This window comes from Sturnus vulgaris, chromosome 3, assembly GCF_052056855.1.
Source record: "Sturnus vulgaris isolate bStuVul1 chromosome 3, bStuVul1.hap1, whole genome shotgun sequence".
NCBI lineage: Eukaryota > Metazoa > Chordata > Aves > Passeriformes > Sturnidae > Sturnus > Sturnus vulgaris.
Genome location: NC_142245.1, coordinates 107987757 through 108007125, shown reverse-complemented (window position 1 = coordinate 108007125; position 19369 = coordinate 107987757). Strand labels below are relative to the sequence as shown.

At 40.5% G+C, this 19369-nt stretch overlaps 1 protein-coding gene across 4 annotated transcripts; it reads right to left on the bottom strand.

The window, feature by feature from the left end:
* Positions 1-1441: 1441 nt before the first annotated feature.
* On the bottom strand, positions 1442-19369 carry UBXN2A (UBX domain protein 2A). 4 transcript variants are annotated; one of them, XM_014872976.2, is made up of 7 exons: positions 19233-19369; positions 15626-15679; positions 14075-14210; positions 12190-12299; positions 10487-10627; positions 5615-5779; positions 1442-2757 (listed from the first exon to the last, which is right to left on the bottom strand). In XM_014872976.2, the coding sequence occupies exons 2-7, from the start codon at positions 15664-15666 to the stop codon at positions 2469-2471; spliced, it is 882 nt and encodes a 293-aa protein (XP_014728462.1). In that variant the 5' UTR covers positions 15667-15679; positions 19233-19369; the 3' UTR covers positions 1442-2468. The 4 variants fall into 4 exon arrangements, with proteins under 4 accessions (XP_014728462.1, XP_014728460.1, XP_088018599.1 ...); XM_014872974.2 differs by having other exon boundaries at positions 18854-19340; XM_088162473.1 differs by lacking the exon at positions 19233-19369 and adding an exon at positions 18325-18552.

The following is a 19369-nucleotide window of genomic DNA, read 5'->3' as shown; positions in this document are numbered from 1 at the left end:
TAAACCCTTTTTACCTGCATTTGCATGTTTCTTCACAAAAGGAAAACTACAGAAAACATTTCCTTTCGTTGTTCCTCTCTTGGCTGCTTTAGTTTTGCTGTAAAATATCTTCAGGCACAGGCTTTACTCAAAATAGCAAAGGCTTGTGAAGAAACTATGAATAACTGATGGTATTTGTGCGTTTCACTGATCAAGCCAGTTATACTGTTGTTTGACCAATGCATAATTGCTGTCTACAGACACTACAGGTAGCTAATCAGTCTTTACAAACTTGACTAAAACCAATTAAATTTAGGAAAGTCTTCTCTTCATTCCAAAGACTTTCTCCAAATTAGGAAATACATTATTCTATCACAGTTTGCATTAATCCTGTGCTAGATTAGAAAGTGCATTTTTAAAAAGGCAACAGGCAGCATCACTTCAGACTTTTCAAAGATTTTCTCTCATTTTGTAATTAAGATCATGACACTTTCAAACTGCAAATGCACACTCAAGTACACAAAAGCTGCAGTCAGACAGTTGGTTTTAGTAATGCACCAAACTGTCCAATCTCTTAAAATGCTGGTAGCAGACATGAATCAACATTGAAATACAAAATACTTACTAAAGGATAGCAAGCAGAATGCATTTACCCACTTCAGAATTTTACACTTCCCCCTTCAATCTCACACTATTTATTTCTTCAAATTTTTGTGCTGCAAATGCATGGAGAGTAGCACACTGTTACTCTTGACATTTCATGCACCTTTTAGATAGAACAGCTGACCTCACAATCAACCACATGTGCTTTCCTAATACTAAGTTTTATATTAAGACAAATTTGAAAGCACTGATGAATAAAATTCTCTGTTCAGAAGCTCTGGGAACTGAGGGTTGGAGCTGTGTCTGTAGGTGGTTTTTGTCTTCAGTATTACTAATGGATTTGTCTGCACATTTATTTTTGTTTTTCATATAGAAGTCAGTGCAAGCGCAAAGAAAATTTAATTGTACCACTTGCTACATAAACCTGAATGGCACAGTAGCACAGGAAGTTTATAGCACTGGAAGGCGTTAAAAGGCAGTTTCCAGACATTTGTTTTCTGAGGACACTGAATAGATATTTGCCCAGTTGACTTTCATTTCAAACACACCATGAGAGATGCTGAAGCAAACCAGTTTTATATCCCTGGGAATGAAAGAGAGTACATCCCTAGCCTGAAGTCTCACTATTTTTTAGAATACAAGTTGCTCCAATGAAGTAATTTTCTATTTAGAACAAAACCAGGAAAACCCAAACCCATCTTTCACTTAACCACACAAAAGAAGTACAACCCCAACAACCATCCTTTGGCACAGGTAGCACAGAGGAGTCTGGACTTGCTGAAGATCCTGGGATATGTCTTACCTGGAGATTTTAGTTCCATTCACAAACCCACATGCTTAGTAAACACAGTACAAAATATTAAGTCTTTATGTTGTTTTCTCTTTTAGCAAAACACAGAATAGTTGGCTACAAACTTTATGCCTTGAGTACATGAATAGCAAAATAAAATATTTGGATGTAAATGATGCAAAGTGGAGAAAAAAACTTCAGTTTTCAAGTAAGGATTTTCAACATCTTTGAAACTTGACCACATGCAATTAGTGCCTCCATCAGTTGGGCAGTTCAGGACAGAGGCAGATAAATATAAGAACAACTGTGTCCCTCTAAACTACTACTCCGGCTTGGTGATAGCCAAAAAAGCTAAAGTTTGTGTGACAAAGCTACAAGTGGGTCCCTATGCTAATGAGCTAGGTAGTTTAACATCACCTGATCTGCAAGATACCCGTAGCAGCCCAAAAGAAGCAGCAAGCACTTCAACCATTGATAAAAACAATTCCTTCAGAGCTTACTTTGAGGCACTTCATATGCAGTATGCACCAGACTACCTCATTTCTGTCTTCTCACACATGCACCTACCACCATGTGAAGACTTGACAGAACATTATTACACTGCAGATCTTGTGATAAAAGTTATATCCTAAAGATTTTCAAGTTAGAGTTCAAAGGTGAGCTTGCCTGCAGTATTGGTTGTTGAAGAGTTACTGTGAGAAGAATGCAAACTGCAGCAGTTTACACTACAATGTAAGTGAAATTTCACTTTAGTCCAAAGTGCAAAAATAAATACTATTTTTCCTTAAAAGGTGCTATCAGTAGTTAAGTCTCAGAGAACTGTTCCACCTAGACCCACTTATTAAATAACTAAGAAGCTTTTTACCTAAGGAAATTCTAAGGATGATCTGCTGTAGTTTCCTCTGCTACATTACATAGCCAGGCTCTGACCACCCAATGTAGCTGAAAATACCTCTGTTATAGCAGACGACAGCACAGCACCCATTCTGCTCTCTAAGAGCACAGTTCATGAGGATGAGAGGGCATCCACATATTGCTGGTTACATTTTTGGTTTCACCTAGTTCACCCTGCAGATAATTTTTGGTCAGTTAAAAGCTAATTTGATCTTGTACTATTGATAGCATTTTTCTGCTCATTATTGAGTTGTCCATTAGGTGTAGCAGCAGTTTTGTAGTCGTTGTCAGGCGCTTTTATCACTAAGAGTCTGAAAGGTTCAGTTGTTTTCCGAAGTCTCTGAACAACAACAGCATTTTGCAACTTTGCTTCCTCAAGTGTGAGCGTCTCGTCCTGCAGCTCTCGAAAAGGCAGGGAGGTCGTCAGAGTGAAGGGAACACTTCCCTCAGATCCTTGATACTTCGTTATGAAGTCTCTGACATGGCTGATTCTGAGAAGAGAGTAAGAAAACTCAGCATTAGAGTTCCAGCACTGCAATCCCCACACATGTGCATAACACACAGAGAAACCATGGGACAGGAATGAAATTCCACTTCATGGAATGCCTGACACCAGAGAACTGGAGCAATACAGATGAGGTGGAATCCTGAAATGCCTGATCCACCTGGGAGGCAAGGACCGAGGTCTGCATGCTCTGACAGTCCTCCCAAGGGGACACGGATGAGTACCTTATTCTGAGCACTCCAATGCACCACTGTGGCTCAGACGGTAGTTACACAAACCTACCATTTCCTAACCAGCTGGTGGAGCTCTTACCTGAGGGTTCTGTAGCCAAGAGCTAGAATAAAGATGCCTCCAGTGTGTGGTTCATGTAGCGGAACCATAGTAAAAATAAAGAAAAAAGGTTTGCAAAAACTATTTGGACAGCTGACACGTTGACTTAGGTCTAATTATAGTCCCATCCTCCCAAAGCAGGGGCATGGTGAATTCATTACCAATTCAATCTATCTGTGAAGAGCCTTGCAACAACTGAGCAAGACAGAAGTTTTGTTGTGGAAGGAACAGCTAATTTAATTAGAAAATGAAGATGAGAAGATACATCTGTATGAATAAAATTAACACAGTGTCAATGTCCATTCTCTGGCCCTGAGGCCAAACGGCAGACTGGCTGCTGGCAAATTCCTGAATTTATCCTTCCTCTCCCCCAAGCACAGGTCTCCCATGAGCTTTACTGTCTTCTGGGAATGGTCCAAGACCTGAGCTAACATCTGAACCATGGATGGCTGGGTATTGACTGAGGAAGTGCTGGCTGGCTTGGGGCAATGCATCCCAATAGTTTAGCAGCACAGATGCCCAAGAGTTTCTATGCCTTAGCCACACTCACCAGGACAGACACAGCCAGACTAAAACTAAACACAGCCAAAACTAAAACTAATTCCTGTGCACACAGGCCTCAATAGAGAGACACTGCTTGGTCTTGTAAGCCAAGAACATGAAAAACTTCAAGTAGGACTAAATTTTTGGTTGGACATCTACAAGTGTCTACATGCATTTTATCAAATTTCATTGGGTTCCAAGAGCAACTCAGGCTATTAGCCACCAGCTCTCTGCCCCAGGGTGAACAAGTTCCTTTCCAGGCTCCACACCTAATGCTCCAGGGTCACACAAATGTAGTAAGTGCTGAAGAGGCAACACAACTCTGTCCAGGACACAGCTTTGTGTGCTATTTCTACAGCTCTGCTCTCCTAGTTGCTGCACTCTCATGTCTCAATTCCCCACACTGAAACACTACAATGCTTCCTGTGCTTCTGCTCCAATCTTTTGCCAGTAATCAACTCATATTTAAGGCAGCAGCTACTGTGGCACCTACACAATCTAACTGCAAAAAGCCAAAAGTCATCAAAAGTCATCAATTCACCCAGACACTAGGTAACATGCTACATACGTGCTACATGCTATTAATCTATACCTTAGTTAACAAATAGCTGGCTGTCTTGTGCACTGAAAGGAGTGTTGTGTATGCAATCATCATGATTAAGGATATCTACTCTAAAAGGATTTCCCTCTAGTTCTTATCAGGCTACACACAAGTACTGTATACAGCACAAACATGCTGGTCTTGTGGAGAGAGGTTATGTTATGACAGAATATTTATTGCACAGTACTTGAAAAAGAGCATTACACCAGTAAAACTGTTGCTCTGCTTATCTCAGATGGTTTTTTTCCTCTCAAAAGCACTTAGCAGCTGTTTAAACTGCTATTTACTATGAAGACAAAAAACTTCTAAATATACTTAAGTATGTGGGACCTGGAGTAATTGAGATATGAAGCCTTTCAATGAAGTATTTATAATTAAAATAGCAATTTACCCTTCAGCAGTACATCACAACAGTGTTTCAACTCATATCTCAGGCCACTAACAGTAATAAATTAGTACAAGTCAAAGAAAACACTACAGTCATTAAATTTCAACAGCTGAGCTTTCCTTCTGACCAGCCACAGACATACAGTTTATCTTGACAGCAGCCTGGGTTGTATTAAATCTGTGATACCTTTAAATTGCTTCACAGAGAAGCACAGGCAATGCATCCTTTCCACACAACATGACTGTATAGTACTGCAGTAATTTCTCAAATTCAGATTTGACAAAGGTCTCTAAAGACAGTAGCTCTACAATTTAATGATAAAGTGTTAATCCCACTTTCTCAAAGCTCCTGCATACATGCACTGTGCTGACACCTTCTGACATTATCCTAATTTCTAAGCCTCTTTAGGAACCAGAAATTTTATTAATTAAGAATTAAACACACTGTGTGCATTCTATTCTGTCCATGTTGACATGCAGGGGGTGAACCTCCCTGCCCAGGGCACTGACTCCAGCCCTCCTCAGAGGTTTCTCTGGCTTAACTCTAAGTCCCTTTTTCCAGCTCCCACCTGTGGTGCTGCCTATGCCCAGTGACCAGCAGGCTTTTTACTAAGCCATTTGTTACAGATGTAGTTGTTTTGGGAGTGCTCTATCATGTTAAAAGCTATTTCTTCCAGTAATAAGCAATATGTACACCTTAACTTTCACTAACTACAACGAACTCTGACAGTTTCCTCAGATTTTTCTTTATACTCAGTTATGAGCTGACTTTTAACAGTTCACATTTCTCTTATGCTGTTTTCTTGTCAGCTAAAAGATTTCTCAAAATTTCAAAGGTTTTCCAGACACAATTGAAGAGCAATTCAATACTAAGTGAACTAAGGAGGTAGATCAGTCATAGAAATTAAAGACTTAAATGTACAGGCATTAAGACAAATAGTGCAGATGAAAATATATATGACAGTGGTGAAATAAATCTTACCTATGAGAAACATTGAATTTCTGAATTATCCTTTCCCCATCAGCTAACCAGATTTGGACACTGGTGATAGGCTCCAAATCATTCAAGGGTACTAAAGGCAGGTTCCTTTTGTCATCAGGTCCTGGATGACCATCTCCCACTTTAGAGATTATCTTTGGAGTAGCACTGAAAAGAAAAGCCACATGAGGTTATGACTTCTGAGAACACATGCAAGCTCTAACTTCCCTCCAGACCTCTGCTTCTGGAGCCTTCTGCCCCACAGAGTGTGCTGATCACTTTTTATTTCAACAAATACAGGAACACTGACATAAATACCAGCTTTTTTCTTTCTTCCTTATTTTTTTCTTACACATATGCCATGATTTTCACTTAAAGATTAAAGCAAGCTAAAGAATTTCAGTTTGCTTGTGTTTAACATTTTTATAAGATGGAAAGGAACTTTAAATATCAGAGGATTAAGTATGAAGAGACAAGAGACAAAACTGTCTAAAAATTGTTCATGTATTTTTGTACTCAAATCACACAGGTGAAACTTTAAGGTGGTTGAGTACTGAATTTGCATAGTCAAAGTTAATTTTCAGCATAATATGATTACAGTAATTCAATTTAACTGAGTGTTGTTAGCCTTTATTTAGACTCCAGCATCATCTATCTCAGCTTAGAAGAATTACTCATCTATCAGAAAAACTGACTTAATGTGAAAAATCCAGACTGATGCACATAGCAGGTGGATTTTTTTCCTAAGGCATTTTCAAAAGCTGACCCAATCACAGGGGCAAAGATTCATAAAATGACTTGACAGAATACATGGACCTCAGTCCAAGTGCATGGTCTTAAAAAACAACAAACAAAAAAAAAACTGCTGGCAAAAATTTTTATTCTGAAGAAATGTCTAGAGCTTAGTGCTTCTTTCATGACTAAGCTTGTTCAGCATGTACAGTTTAAATCCTCACTGGGCCTGATCCAATGGGCATGTTCTCAGCTCCTGTGAGTATAACCAGATGTTTGCTTGCAGAACAATAGCAGTGATTTAAGGAGTTACCATTTCTCCTCTGAGCTCAGCTGTGGTCACAGACTACATGAGCACTACATGGCAGTTTGCAGAAAAGCTTTTTTGCATAAAAAATTGGTGAGTTACAGTTTCTTGAGAGAGAAGTAGGTAACTAATGTCCATAGAGTAAGTCTTAACTATACTGTACACCTGCTTTGTAGACAAATCCTGTTTTTATGCTCTTGTACCTGTGTTAGTTTATTCATATGGCAGAAAAGTCATAGCTAATTTATTATTAGCTAATGACTTAATATGTTCAGGCTAATAAAGCTAGAGTCTTAAGCACAAGTTTAGTCAGAGATACTAAAAAACTTTTATTGCCCAGTTAAGAGCTGCCCTAACTTCTAAGATATCAACCAGTAGAGACACTTTTTTGTATCTTCCACAGAAACTCAGCAAAAAGAATGAGAATCAAGAAATCCCATTTCCAAGTGAGCAATAAGAGACGTTCACTGTGACTGGAGACAGATAAGAGGTACAAAACCTTCTTTGCATTACACAGAAATCAGCTGGGCCACAAGGACTTGGCATCAACAAATTACAAAACGTACATCTGTAAAATATTCTGGCATTACTACTACAGATGATGTACTAGAACCCACTTGCCTCACTAATAGCTTCTGTTCATGTTTGGCCTCAATGTGAAAGAAAACTTTATTGCCCTCCAGATCAGTAATAAAAGCTTGAGTACTAGTAAGATAATGTTAAACAGTTTTGCAAGCAGAGAAAAAAAAACCGAAAAAAAAAAAACGAAAAAAATTCAAGTCATACTTCAGTCCAGCAATGCCCAGCTCTCGGTGTCTCCCTGTTTAGTTGCTGGTTCAGACACTGCAGAATTCATATGAGTGAGCTGCAGAGGTGCTCAGCCGTGCTGGGCTGGGCTGCATCAGTCACAGCTGTAGCTCAGACAACTGTCTTGCATGGACACAGGTTTTGGTGTCATTCCCAAACCAACTTCCCTCACAGCCACATGTCCATTTGCAGCAGGCACTGGAGTTGATTCTTTCAATAGCCAAGTGTGTGCGAAACCGAAGCCAACACATTAAATGAAGCTTTAAGAGAAAGTTAGAACATCTGCATTCACCAAGATTTAAAGCACTTCTATATGTAAAAACTTTTCTCTTGCAGAACTGACAGATAAAGCCATCTAGTGGTGGCAGCTCTGACTAAAGCCAACACCTAAGAATCTAAGTTTTATTAGCCTGAAATCGAAGCATTCTAACTCCTTTTAAGGCCTATTCCTCTTATAAGATTATCAACAGAAGATGTAAACCAGAGATCGAAGAGACATAAGAGCATCCTGTCAATTTTGTGACAAGAAAAAGCCCAGCAGTTAGGTATCATGTCTTACCCTGACTAATGGTTAAGCAGCTTGACACACAATGCTTTACCTTAATGAGGTTACAGAGCAAGCTCGCGTTGCTACAAGGGATTTCAGTCAATAGTTTAATTAACATGTTTCTGAGGCTGTCTCGAAGATGCATAGATTAGCTCAAGAGAAATGTGGGGTTGCAAATCTAGTCATAATCCCAAACTGTGAAATTCAGCTGGACAGTGATAGATAAAACAGAGTATGCCCATTAGTTATACAGGTACATAAGGTACATTGGAAAATTTTGATACATCTTAATTATTTCTTCTGTAGAACAAAAAGGCAGAGGACCAAGCTGGTCTGAGCTATATCAACATATATATTATTTTTAGATCCTCCAACAAAAGTTTTGAGAACTAATCAATAGACCAATTCATAATGGTTCATCCATTACAAAATCCCACCATTTGGGAACACTGACAAAGCATACAGTATTAATTGTATAAGTTTACTTGCTAAGCAGGGGCTTAGCCAGTCTCTCTCATTTCTGACTATCACACAAATGCAACTGTGGAAAAGGAGTTCTATAGCTTAAAACTTGTTCCAAGTCTCAGCCAGCTCTGTTGCTGCCTCACAAAGCTTTTCTGCTGCAAGTGTGGTGTCTCCATGCAATGGACATTTATTAACAGCAGGAAGTGAGCGCAACTTTATGGAGTAGGAGCACTTACAGCTCATGTTTCCAACATCAGCAAAAATATTTACTTGTCTTTAAGGAAATGGTTGTATAACATAGCACAGAATAGACAAGCAAGAGTAGAGGGGGAAAAAAAACGGTGAGCAAGTTGTAGAATGTCTCAGTATACAAGACCAGTCAACCGAAATTCACAGATTAGCATGTTTCTGAAACCTAACTTGCCTACTGGGAAGAAAAATCATTACTTGCTGTAGGCATGGCAGAGCATAAGAAGTGACTGAACAGCCTAGCATTTAGCACTGGTTAGCAGGCAGAAACCCAGCACACTGAAGATAGTTTTGGTTTTGTTATGAATAGCTCTACTTGTAGATAAAATAAGGTTAAGTTCTTTACCCCTGCTTGCTCAGTATTTCCGTGCCACCAAAAGCAAGTCTTGCAGCATCTCGCTCATCTCTCAAGGGAAGGTTTTCCCCATTGTATCTACTCAAGCATGGAGCAATTGAATGGACTGTACTACAGAAACAGATGAAACCCATAAAACAGATATTGCTCCTCTGAGTCAGCCTGGATCCACTCACCCTTTACCAGTCTTTTGCTCTGCACATTATCTTCTTCTGCTCCTCAGCTCTTCCTGCCCAGGTTAAGCTTTCCCTTAGCACAAGCTCTGGGGCTTAGCAGCCAAACCCTTCCCACCTAATTGAAACAAGCTGTCTCGGGGTGACAAGACACTGTTCACCTAAGGCTGCACCACAGCTTAGGAACCCCACTCCTGCAGGTCACTCAGCAGTGCAACCTGTGATGCCTCCTGGTCACTGAACATGTCCTGTTCCCTAAGCCAAAGCCTGCTTTTACAGGCACACTAGTCTTGCATGACAGGGATATGTCAAGCAGATAATGTGGCTGGAGTAAGCAAAAGTCACAGGCATCAAATAAATGAACTCCTGGCTTGTTGCTCTGCAACAGCCTTCCAAAACACAGTAATTGTTCAGTTGCAAATCAAGTCCGGTTTTAGCATTGGCATGAATGGCTGACACTGTCCAACTACAAAAGAGACATGGAACATTGCAGAATGCTAAAATGCCTTACTGCAATACATGCATGATTAATTACTGAACAATTTTAAGAGTATGCAAAATCACCTCTTTTTTCTTCAGTTCTCTTTATGGGATTATAATACTTCCCTCTCAAACTATTGCTCATACAGCTTAAAAAGAGATTCTTTTATCTAGAATCACAGAATAGAAGAGTGACAGCATTTCAGCTGGAAACAGTTCTGCTAATATTGAGACCTTGAACAAAGAAAGCCAAGAGTTTCCTGGCTGTATCAACAGTCCAGTGGATTGTGGAAGCCAATTATTCCCCAAGCTTCATGGAGAGACCAAGATGCTGAAGGATGGAGCACTCACACTGTCAGCAGATGCTGGAGGAGAGCAGCTTGTTCAGCCTGTGGAAGACATGGTGGTGGTTGTGGGGCACCTAAAAGCAGCCTGCCAGGGTCTGCAGGAGGGGGTGATGCTCATTATGGTGGACAGAAATTCCTATGAGAGGCATTCGGATTGGATATAAGGAAAAGATTCTTTCCCATAAAGACAGTCCAGCACTCAAGAAGGCTACACAACCTCTGCTCTTACAGGATTTCAAGACCCAATTGGATAAAAGTCTGAGTAACTTCATCTGTCCCCATATATGTCCCTGCTTTGAGCAGGAGCTTAGATTAGAAAACTCCAGAGATTGCTTCCCACCTGAATTTTGATCCTTCACCGTAGGTATAGTTCCCTTCAGCTACTCAATCATAGATCACATCAGCCTACTTACCTTCCTAATCTATAGCCATGTCCAGAAAAGGGATGAAACATTGGCTTTCTCGATGACAAATACACCTTATCTTTTTTATCTTCCACTTTCACTTCTACCTCTTCCTTATCAAAAACTTTCTGCAGCTCAAAAGGCAGTTCCCTTAAGAAAAAAAAAAAAAAAGTAAAAAAAAAAGTACTATACTCCTTTCAGTATACAAAATAGACCAATGATTAATATCTGTTCAACATTTGGCTTTTCATAATGCCTTTAAAAAACAACTTCACAAGTATTTACTAAGAGTTAGGTTAAGTGTATGACATACAAATAACTTCAAGTTCCTGAATTGCAAATTAACTAGAAAGTATATAATTAAAAAAATCTCTATCATCCAAGTTTTTGAATGATGTTCAAATTTACTCAGCAGTTACCACTCTAAACACATAATGTGTAGGAAGTTCAGTGTTGCCACACACTGCTGCAAAGGGTTCAATTATTTTATCCCCATAGTAAAATAAAAAGAAAATGGCTTTTAAAGAGGAAGAACTGAATTTAGACACAATGTATTTAGTAACAAACACAGATGTCAGCTTCTAAAAATTGTATCATCTCTAATAGCTCCACTCTTTAGTGCAGTAACATCACCTTGGTAATGCTTTAATTGCATGAAGAAGAACACAACAATGCCTTTGTCTCTGAGCTCTGATGCAGACAGTACAATTTCGGGTGGTGGGGCTCAGCTGGCACAGGGGCTGTACTAAATGCTTCTCTACCATCAATGATCATGCAGAAACCATCTCATAATTAGCATCTTCACAGGCAAACAGCAGAATAAAAGTGGCAAACTTTTGATTAATGCACACAAAAGGCTTTAAACAGTGCAGTTAATTGCTACTACAACTAACACAAGTGATAGTCATACAGGAGAAATAGTGTAAAATTAGTATTTTTGATGGCCTAGCAAAATATGGAAAAGAAAAATACGACTTAGTATTCATATGCTTGATAAGGAGGTATTAAATTAAATTATCCATAAAATTATAATCTCCTTTCCATTTTGGAAGGGGTAAGGAAACAGACTATAAATTAAAGGCTCAAAATAACACTGGTTAGTACGGTCAAACTCCTTTTTTTAAAGCAACAACTGCAAACAATAGCAGAAATCAGGATTGCACATTAACTTTTAATACAGGGAAAACTATTAGATGGCTATTAACACAGGAATTTATGGAAGACATATATACGCAACAGTAAGTCTGTACTTGGAAAAAAGTCAGAAATTTAAGACTGATCTGAGTTGCTTGATGCTACATAGAACATCTGTGCCCATTTAGGGCTTTTCATCAACAAAAAGAAAACAAAGACCATAAAACCAGAAATGCTCAACCCCTTGTGCATGGAGTTCATTAGTCAAAATACCATTTGATCTGTAGCTCTTATTGGGCACTGATTTATTCTTTATTTCATTCTGCACCTGCTGTGCTCCCTGCCAACGCTGGCTTTTATCTGTTCATCAGCAACTGTACAACTACAGCCACTGAGAGCCGTGTTAAACCTGTAGATGTTCCAGCAGCCATTAGCACTGCAGGAAGGAGACAGGCAGGGCCTGTGCTCCTACAGGGACACTGCAGCACAGCAAAGCCACCTAAAAAATTCAGAGCATAAGCTAAGTGCTACCCGAAGCACATTAACACAGGCTGCTTAAGAACACAAAACTCACTTACCCCTTTTTAATGGACTCCAAGAACTGCTGGTTTGCAACATCAGTGTAGCTCCGAAGTTCACCGTCATTTACTGTAAACCCATTTTTCCAAAGTTTAATGATTACATCAACCTACAGAGTAAGAACAATCCTCATTATAACACTGATGAGAAAGAAGCTTAGTATACCCACATACCCTGTGATCATAAATCATCCACTTCGTGGACTAAAAATACTGAGAGCAGGCTCACTGTAATCTGCCTTGGCCCCATGCCAACAGACACAGCAACTGCAAGGGGTAAGTGACATTTCTAAGTATCTTGTGTCAATCAGGGTTAGAAACAAACCTTCCTCCAATCATTTTGGCTTCCTAGGTCAAGAACACTCCTTCAATTCAGCATAGGGAAAAAAAAAAAAAAGAGTTGGACTATCCCAGCCAGCTGCAACTCTTCAAGAGCTAATTTGAGAGCACACACGCCTGGTGTTGGAACACCAACTGCCAGAATAGTCCAGCTGGGGATTTATTAGGGTAAAGCCTTGTTCCAATCATTCAGGAGGATTTTCTCAAAGTAAAGGCATTGAGATGATGCATGCAGAAGCCTTTCACTCAGAAAATGAAGCAAGTATCAGAAAATTAACTTTCAGACAGTCATACACTTATGCTACCCTGGAACTTCTAGGTGCATTCAAAACCTTGGTGGTCAGTAATTCCTTAACTTTGCCAGAAATCATCCACTACTCCAATTTTTAACTTTTGCAATGTTTACTGAAATCTCTCCAACTATAAGATGGATATTTGGGATTGTATTTTCATATTAATGCATCATGCCATTTAAGGAAGCATTTGGTTATTGAGGTCTGATCCCTGTAATAGCATTGTCTTGACAGATACTCAGCCACAGATGCAGAATTCACCTCAGCTGAAAATCAGTTTGAATGAGGCTTGATAGTACCTAACAAGTTTGGGGAGTTTTGGTTTTTTGGTTTTTTTTTCAATTTGACTTGTTAGGCGATTGTTACATAAATAAACAGCATGTGCAAACTGCTGAATACAATTCCTTGTCTTTCAGCTGGGTAATCTGTCAAAAGAAGTAGACAGGATTCAGCAAGATTAGAGTCCATCAAAAACTTGGGTCTCATGGCACCAGTGCATATGGAAAGAGTTTTAATTATGGGAAGGTTCCTCTACAGTGAGCCAGGATGCAAATTTTACATGGACTAATTATTCCACACCAGCTTCCCATTTAAGCATTGACACAACACATGCCATGGAACACTATTTCAGGACTGCAATTTAAAATATTGCTCCAGACATTAAATTTCTTCCAGGGTCAGTTAAGGATCCATGAACATAATTTCAAGCAATGCCCACTCCAAATTTCTTCTTGTCATCTTTGTTCTACACGGCCTTTTCTCCCTCCTCTTACCAGTCTTTGATGAGTAACAGAAAAACATGAAAAGGACAGAATCACTGAGATACAAACCCACACTGAACATCCCACTACAACCATAATTATATGAATAAGACCAAATGAAAAATATTTGGGCTATGCCTCTGCATAAAAGGCTGCAGCTCCTTAAATAACTTCTTATGTAACAGTACTTGTCATTCCTTGAACTCCTGCTCACCTCACTCTCCTTACTAATAAAGCAAAAGTGCATTAGCCAATGCCAGCATCAGTTCTAGGATGACTCTAAACCAACTATAAAGCAAGTAAGAGCCAGAAGTCCAGCAGCAAAGGCCTGGCTGACTGGGAGATGGAAAGCTGTTCCTACAGCTCTCTGAATTGTGTGCATTCTTTTACTCATATACTAGAAAAGACTGCTGAACTTCTAGTATCTGTTTTCCAGAATACTCCTGGAGTGCTGTTATAACAAAACATGAGTACTTTTTCTTCACTGCCTACCTGGTTCTTGACTGTAGTTGGGGGCACACACATAGCACCAACCTTCTGAGCCTCTTCAAATAGATTATCTACAAAGTAGTCACAGTTTTGTTCTGTACCGTTCAAAATTTGATCATCAGTCCCTGATTTACACACCCTGCAGAATAAAGACAGAAGCAAAAATGAATCCTCAGAGGACACATTAGAAGAAAAGTAGGCACCTCAGAAGCTCAGTATCAAGAAGTATAGAAGGCACACTCCCCTGCACCCAGCTTACTCAGTTTACTGAGTACAGAACATCAGGTCAACTTTGCATTGTGCCTTTTCTATAAACTTCTTACCAATCTCTAACTGCTACAATTTGCACTTCAAAAGCACAAGGTAAAGAGCATCATCAGAAAAGATGAAGTAATCTATGTAAAGCTTCTAAGCTTGGTATCAGAGCAAGGAATGTAAGTTAGATGATTCATACTTGTAACTACCATAGACCTAGTTGCACACTAATGAAGGTCCTTCCTTAAAGCAATTTTTCATACAAGCTTGGGTTCCTTTGCCATAAGTTTTTAAAAATACGAGAAAATTGCCCTAGGATTTACTCCTCTACCCCAGCTTGAACCTCCCCATTCCTAGCACCATTCCAGAACCACCATTACTGTTTTGGAAAGTGCATTAGGGAAACTCAAGTGACTCAACACCACTGGAGCACACTGAAGAAATACAATAGAAGCCTTCAACACTGTGGAGACTGCCAGGGTATTAAAAAAAGATGCACCAACCACATCTTTTTACAGAACATTGTATATGTGACAGCTGTTTCTGTTAGATTTTCACCAATCAAAATGCAGAAATATGCAATCTGAATGATTATCTCAGTATAGGTTCTTTGCATAAGAAGATTATGCAGCTTTTCGTAAACATTGTAGGAGTTACTCCTGCAGGAGATTCAGAAATGTCTATTTTAAGCAATTCATAAAATAAAAATCCCAGCTCTTGAAAAAATATCCAATTATACATAAAACTCTGCATTGAATTCAAGAGCAGCAACACTTACTGGAATGGTAATTAGATACATTTGCATAAAATGGAATTGTTTGCAGTGCACCTATGCAACACTAAGAATCCCTGGAGATTAACATCTTAAACAAAAGAAAACCTCAACAACTTTAAAGAAGAAATTTCAAAAGCATGCTGTCCTCATTTTAGTTTTCTAATAGAACAAAAGAAACCTGAAGCATTTAATGCAAGTATTCACTAGGTGAAACAGAACTGGAAAAGCAAACACCTCCATATCACATGCAGAGCTGCACAGTGAGTTAGCAATTTGAAAGGCTGCCTTGCTATTTTAAATAAAAATATTTACACAGCTTCTTGCATCTAGGAAACATTTCAGGTAAATGAAACATCTTTCAGCAAAACAACACGATTTTTTTGAAACTTTCAGTATACGTGGAGCAGATGAACACAGTAAAAATATTGCATTTTAGAACTGAACAAAAAGTTTGAAAAGTAATGACAGGATACACAAATAGCAGTGGGAAAGGAAGACAAAAAATAGGGAGAAGTGGCACCTACCATTCTTTCTTTACAGTTTTGATATTGTCCATGTCTTTCATTCTGGTGCTTCCCCTAATTACAAAAAGAAAATGGTTTAAAGCCAAAATAAAACAAAATGCTTATCACACTTCACCTCCTTTTGTAGCTAAAACACTCTTTATATTTTTTTCCTGTGTTGATAATACATTTAACCAGAAACCTCAACCTCCCCCCGACCAAGTCTCCAGATGGTTCTTTGTTTTCCTGCAGTTTCTAATTTAATGACACATGAACCACGCATCTGTTCCAGACGTTCAGGAGCAAGGTTACTTTTTTATAAATGTACAAAATACATTTTACAATAACAACAGTATCATGTGAAAACATATACCCATACTTGTGTAAATGCCACATTCCCTTCCTGAGTGGCATGGTTTAAACTTCCTTGGTTTTACACAGCATTATGAGATGGTTGCAGAAAAACTGCACTGCCACTGCAGGCTTTTGAGTGACCTTCACTCTAACTGTGCATTGCTTAAAGGGGCAAGTTTGTCAGGTTGCCCTTCCTACCTTACCTCAAGACATTGTTGCAGCAACTCAGAAACTGTGAATTATCATTTCTGGCCTATTGTCAGCTGGCATGAAAATCCTGGATTTGTAAGTACTAAATATGATACAGGATTAGTCTGCTGAGTCAAAAGAAATGAAGAATCCCACACTGATCTCGTTACAGTCACTTTTGAGTGCTCTAAAAAAGTCACAGAAAGTCACTAAAAGCCAGAAACTCCCAAAAACACCCTTAAAAATAAAATCACTCTAAAATTGGAAAAACCCACAGAAAAATAGAAATTTTAAGTTGCAACTGTGCTGAGTTATCCCTGACAACCACTGGTTACACAGATGATGGTTTGCTCCTGGCAAGTTCAGGACTAAGTTATGACATTGTGGCTTTTAGAGAGCATCAAACTAAGCAGTGACAGCCATCACACTCCTGAACAAAGCAGTATGCACAGCACCACTAAGATGAATTTTAAGTGATTTTGAGATCTAATTTAACAAGATGTAAAGTTTAGGGGAAAACAACATTCACTGCAGCACTAATAAAAAAAAAGTCAAAGTCAAAGCATATTTTGCACACCTTTGGCATGTCCCAAAGATGAGGCATAGTCTTTTTTTTTTCTCCACAAATGTTCTGCCAGAGCCCTACATCTATCAGGCAAGCCTGTGCTGGTACCTGATGATGTTATATGCATATCTGTTTGTTGCTCTTGGAACTCTGTACTACACTTAGGAAAAAAAGAACTCTCAGTATCAAATGAGCAGAATGAAACCAGAATTCTTAAAAAGTGTAATTTTTTCAAACTTCTCTCAAATTCAGTTTTAACACTCTGGCACATAGGGGTTTTTCTGTGTTTAGCCCAAAGTAATTCGTTGTGGTTTGTGTTAATGTGCTTATCTTCTAATCTTTCACTCCAGTAGGCTACTCCCCAAAGCATCAAGAGCCACCTCCTGCCATCTGCTTTTGTTGATCCTCTCTGACTTGTCATCAGAGCTGTTAAAAAGAAACAGACACAATGAAGCAGCTCTTCAAATTAGCTCTTTGGCTACATTAGGCTGGCCTCAAATGTGCATGAATAGTATTCAAAACTGGTCAGCTGTGAAAGCTGCTGTTTCTTCTGAAGTACAACAGCAATTACACTTCGAAGAAATGTTTGCGTTAATCTCTCTAGGTGAAGAATCATCCTACACAGCATATTGATGTTTATTACGGCCAAAAGTCATTAGGACATAGCAATCAGAATACACTGCAAGCTCTTTAGCTCAGCATGTCAACCCAGCCAGCACAAACCACCTCCTCTCACCAACTTCCGACAGACATCCCCAGTTGCTGTTTAAAATACTAAGAATGTTGGTGCGTAGTTTTTGCGTCAGTGGCAAAAAGTTCCTCAGAACTACCACCTCCAGAAACTAAATTTAAAATATGGGAAGAAGCTGCAAATGCCAGCAGCCCACCACATCTACATCTATTAACTGGGGTTAGGATACTCCTGGCCATTCCCACACAGCCTCAGGGGTTTTCCAGCCCCAGGAAGATGGGCCACTAACCCAGCAGTGGCATTTCACAGCCAGGGCTTCCAAACAGGCAGCCTTCAATAGGCATATTTGTTTTGGCATGTAATTTTATGGTCAATACTTTTGAGCTCACATTTCCAGTTATTTTAACACAAGAAAAACAAACCAGAAACTATCTGTGAGGCTTTCCTTGCTGTGAAGGGCAGAAATACCCACAGAAGCACATGCAGCCCCATCCCCTGAAAGCCTGCTAACCCCTTACTAACTTCTGCAGAACAAACTCTCCAGTTGAGAGCTGCTCGCAGCACAGTCTGTCCCTGCACAGCACAGAAATTACAGCTGAAAATTGCATTGTACCGTGTCACAGAGAGACGGGAGGCTACAGAGAAATGGCAAATGCAAATTAATACTGGGATGAGCATGAAACCTAATGGCCTGAACGTGACTGATGTGCTCAGGTAGAAACCACAGCATTCGTGCTTCCTCTCCAGCTGGCTAAAGGAGCTATGCACTTGGAAAGAAACCTGTCCCCAACCCTGATATCCAGGTGTTAGAAAGATAAATTACTTGTCTGTAAAACTGTCGTGTTAAGGTTTAGAACTTGACATGCTTCAACGATCTCAGACCTAAGGGGAGGTTAACAAAGCTTGGGAAGGAGGACGTACCACTGATGGTGGACATAAAGAAGGCACAATTTACAGGCCAAAAGGACATCGGGCAAAACTCCCACGACAAGGAAGAAACTAATAAAGCCACCTCAGCAACTGTGCTGAAATCACTTTCAAATGGGTAAAAGGTAATTCCAGCAGGGTAAAATCGTAACCAGCAAGTCACAGACCCCCGACTCAAGAAAACCACCCACCTAAAAGAAGCAAAAGACAAACCAACACAGCACACTTAGCATTAGAAGCAAGGAAATAATTTAACCAATACAAGACAGAATACTCATTAGTAAGATAACTATGCAAAGTTGTAGCCAGTAAACATTAATGGCTATGTTTGCTAACACATATAAGTAGTGAGAAGTTTAGACAGTCGTCGTGCTGGCTTTGTGGCTGTACCACCCAGCCCTTCTTTCTGCTCAGAACCGCAAATAAATCAAGTACTTTGGTTCTGTGTATGGATTAGCCTCATGCACAGCAGGTCAAAGAATCTATTTTGGGACAAGCCCGTGGCTGCGAGCCCTGAACTCACCCGCACCCCGAGAGCCAGGCCGGGCACACGCTCCGCGCCTCCCGGCGCTGCCAAGCCCGCCCGCCGAGCGCGGCCCCCTCCCCGGCGGCCGGCCAGGCGATATTTTTAGGCGATGAGGCAATACCGCGGTACCGAGGCGGAACGCCCAGGGCACCCCGGGAGGGGCCAGGCCGGGCCGGGCCGCCCGAGAGTCGCTCCTGCTACGGGACGCGGCCGATTCGGAGCGGGGCGAAGCCGTAGGGCGGAGGCAGCTGGGAGGCTCAGCTCGCCCGCTCCAGGGACAGCCGCGAGCAAAGTCCGAGCTCCGGCAGGAGCCGAGCGAGTGTCGGCTCTGCAGAACGCGCTGCCCCTGCCCGGCCTGTCCCCACAGCGAACTCACCCGTCCCGCAGCGCCCAGCCCGGCACCGGCCGCCCGCCGCGGAACTCCTCGGTGTCCCGCCGGGAGAGGCGCAGGCGCGGCGGAGCCGGGCGGGGCGTGCAGAGCTCCGCCCCGGTACCGCGGGGGGAGCCAGGGGT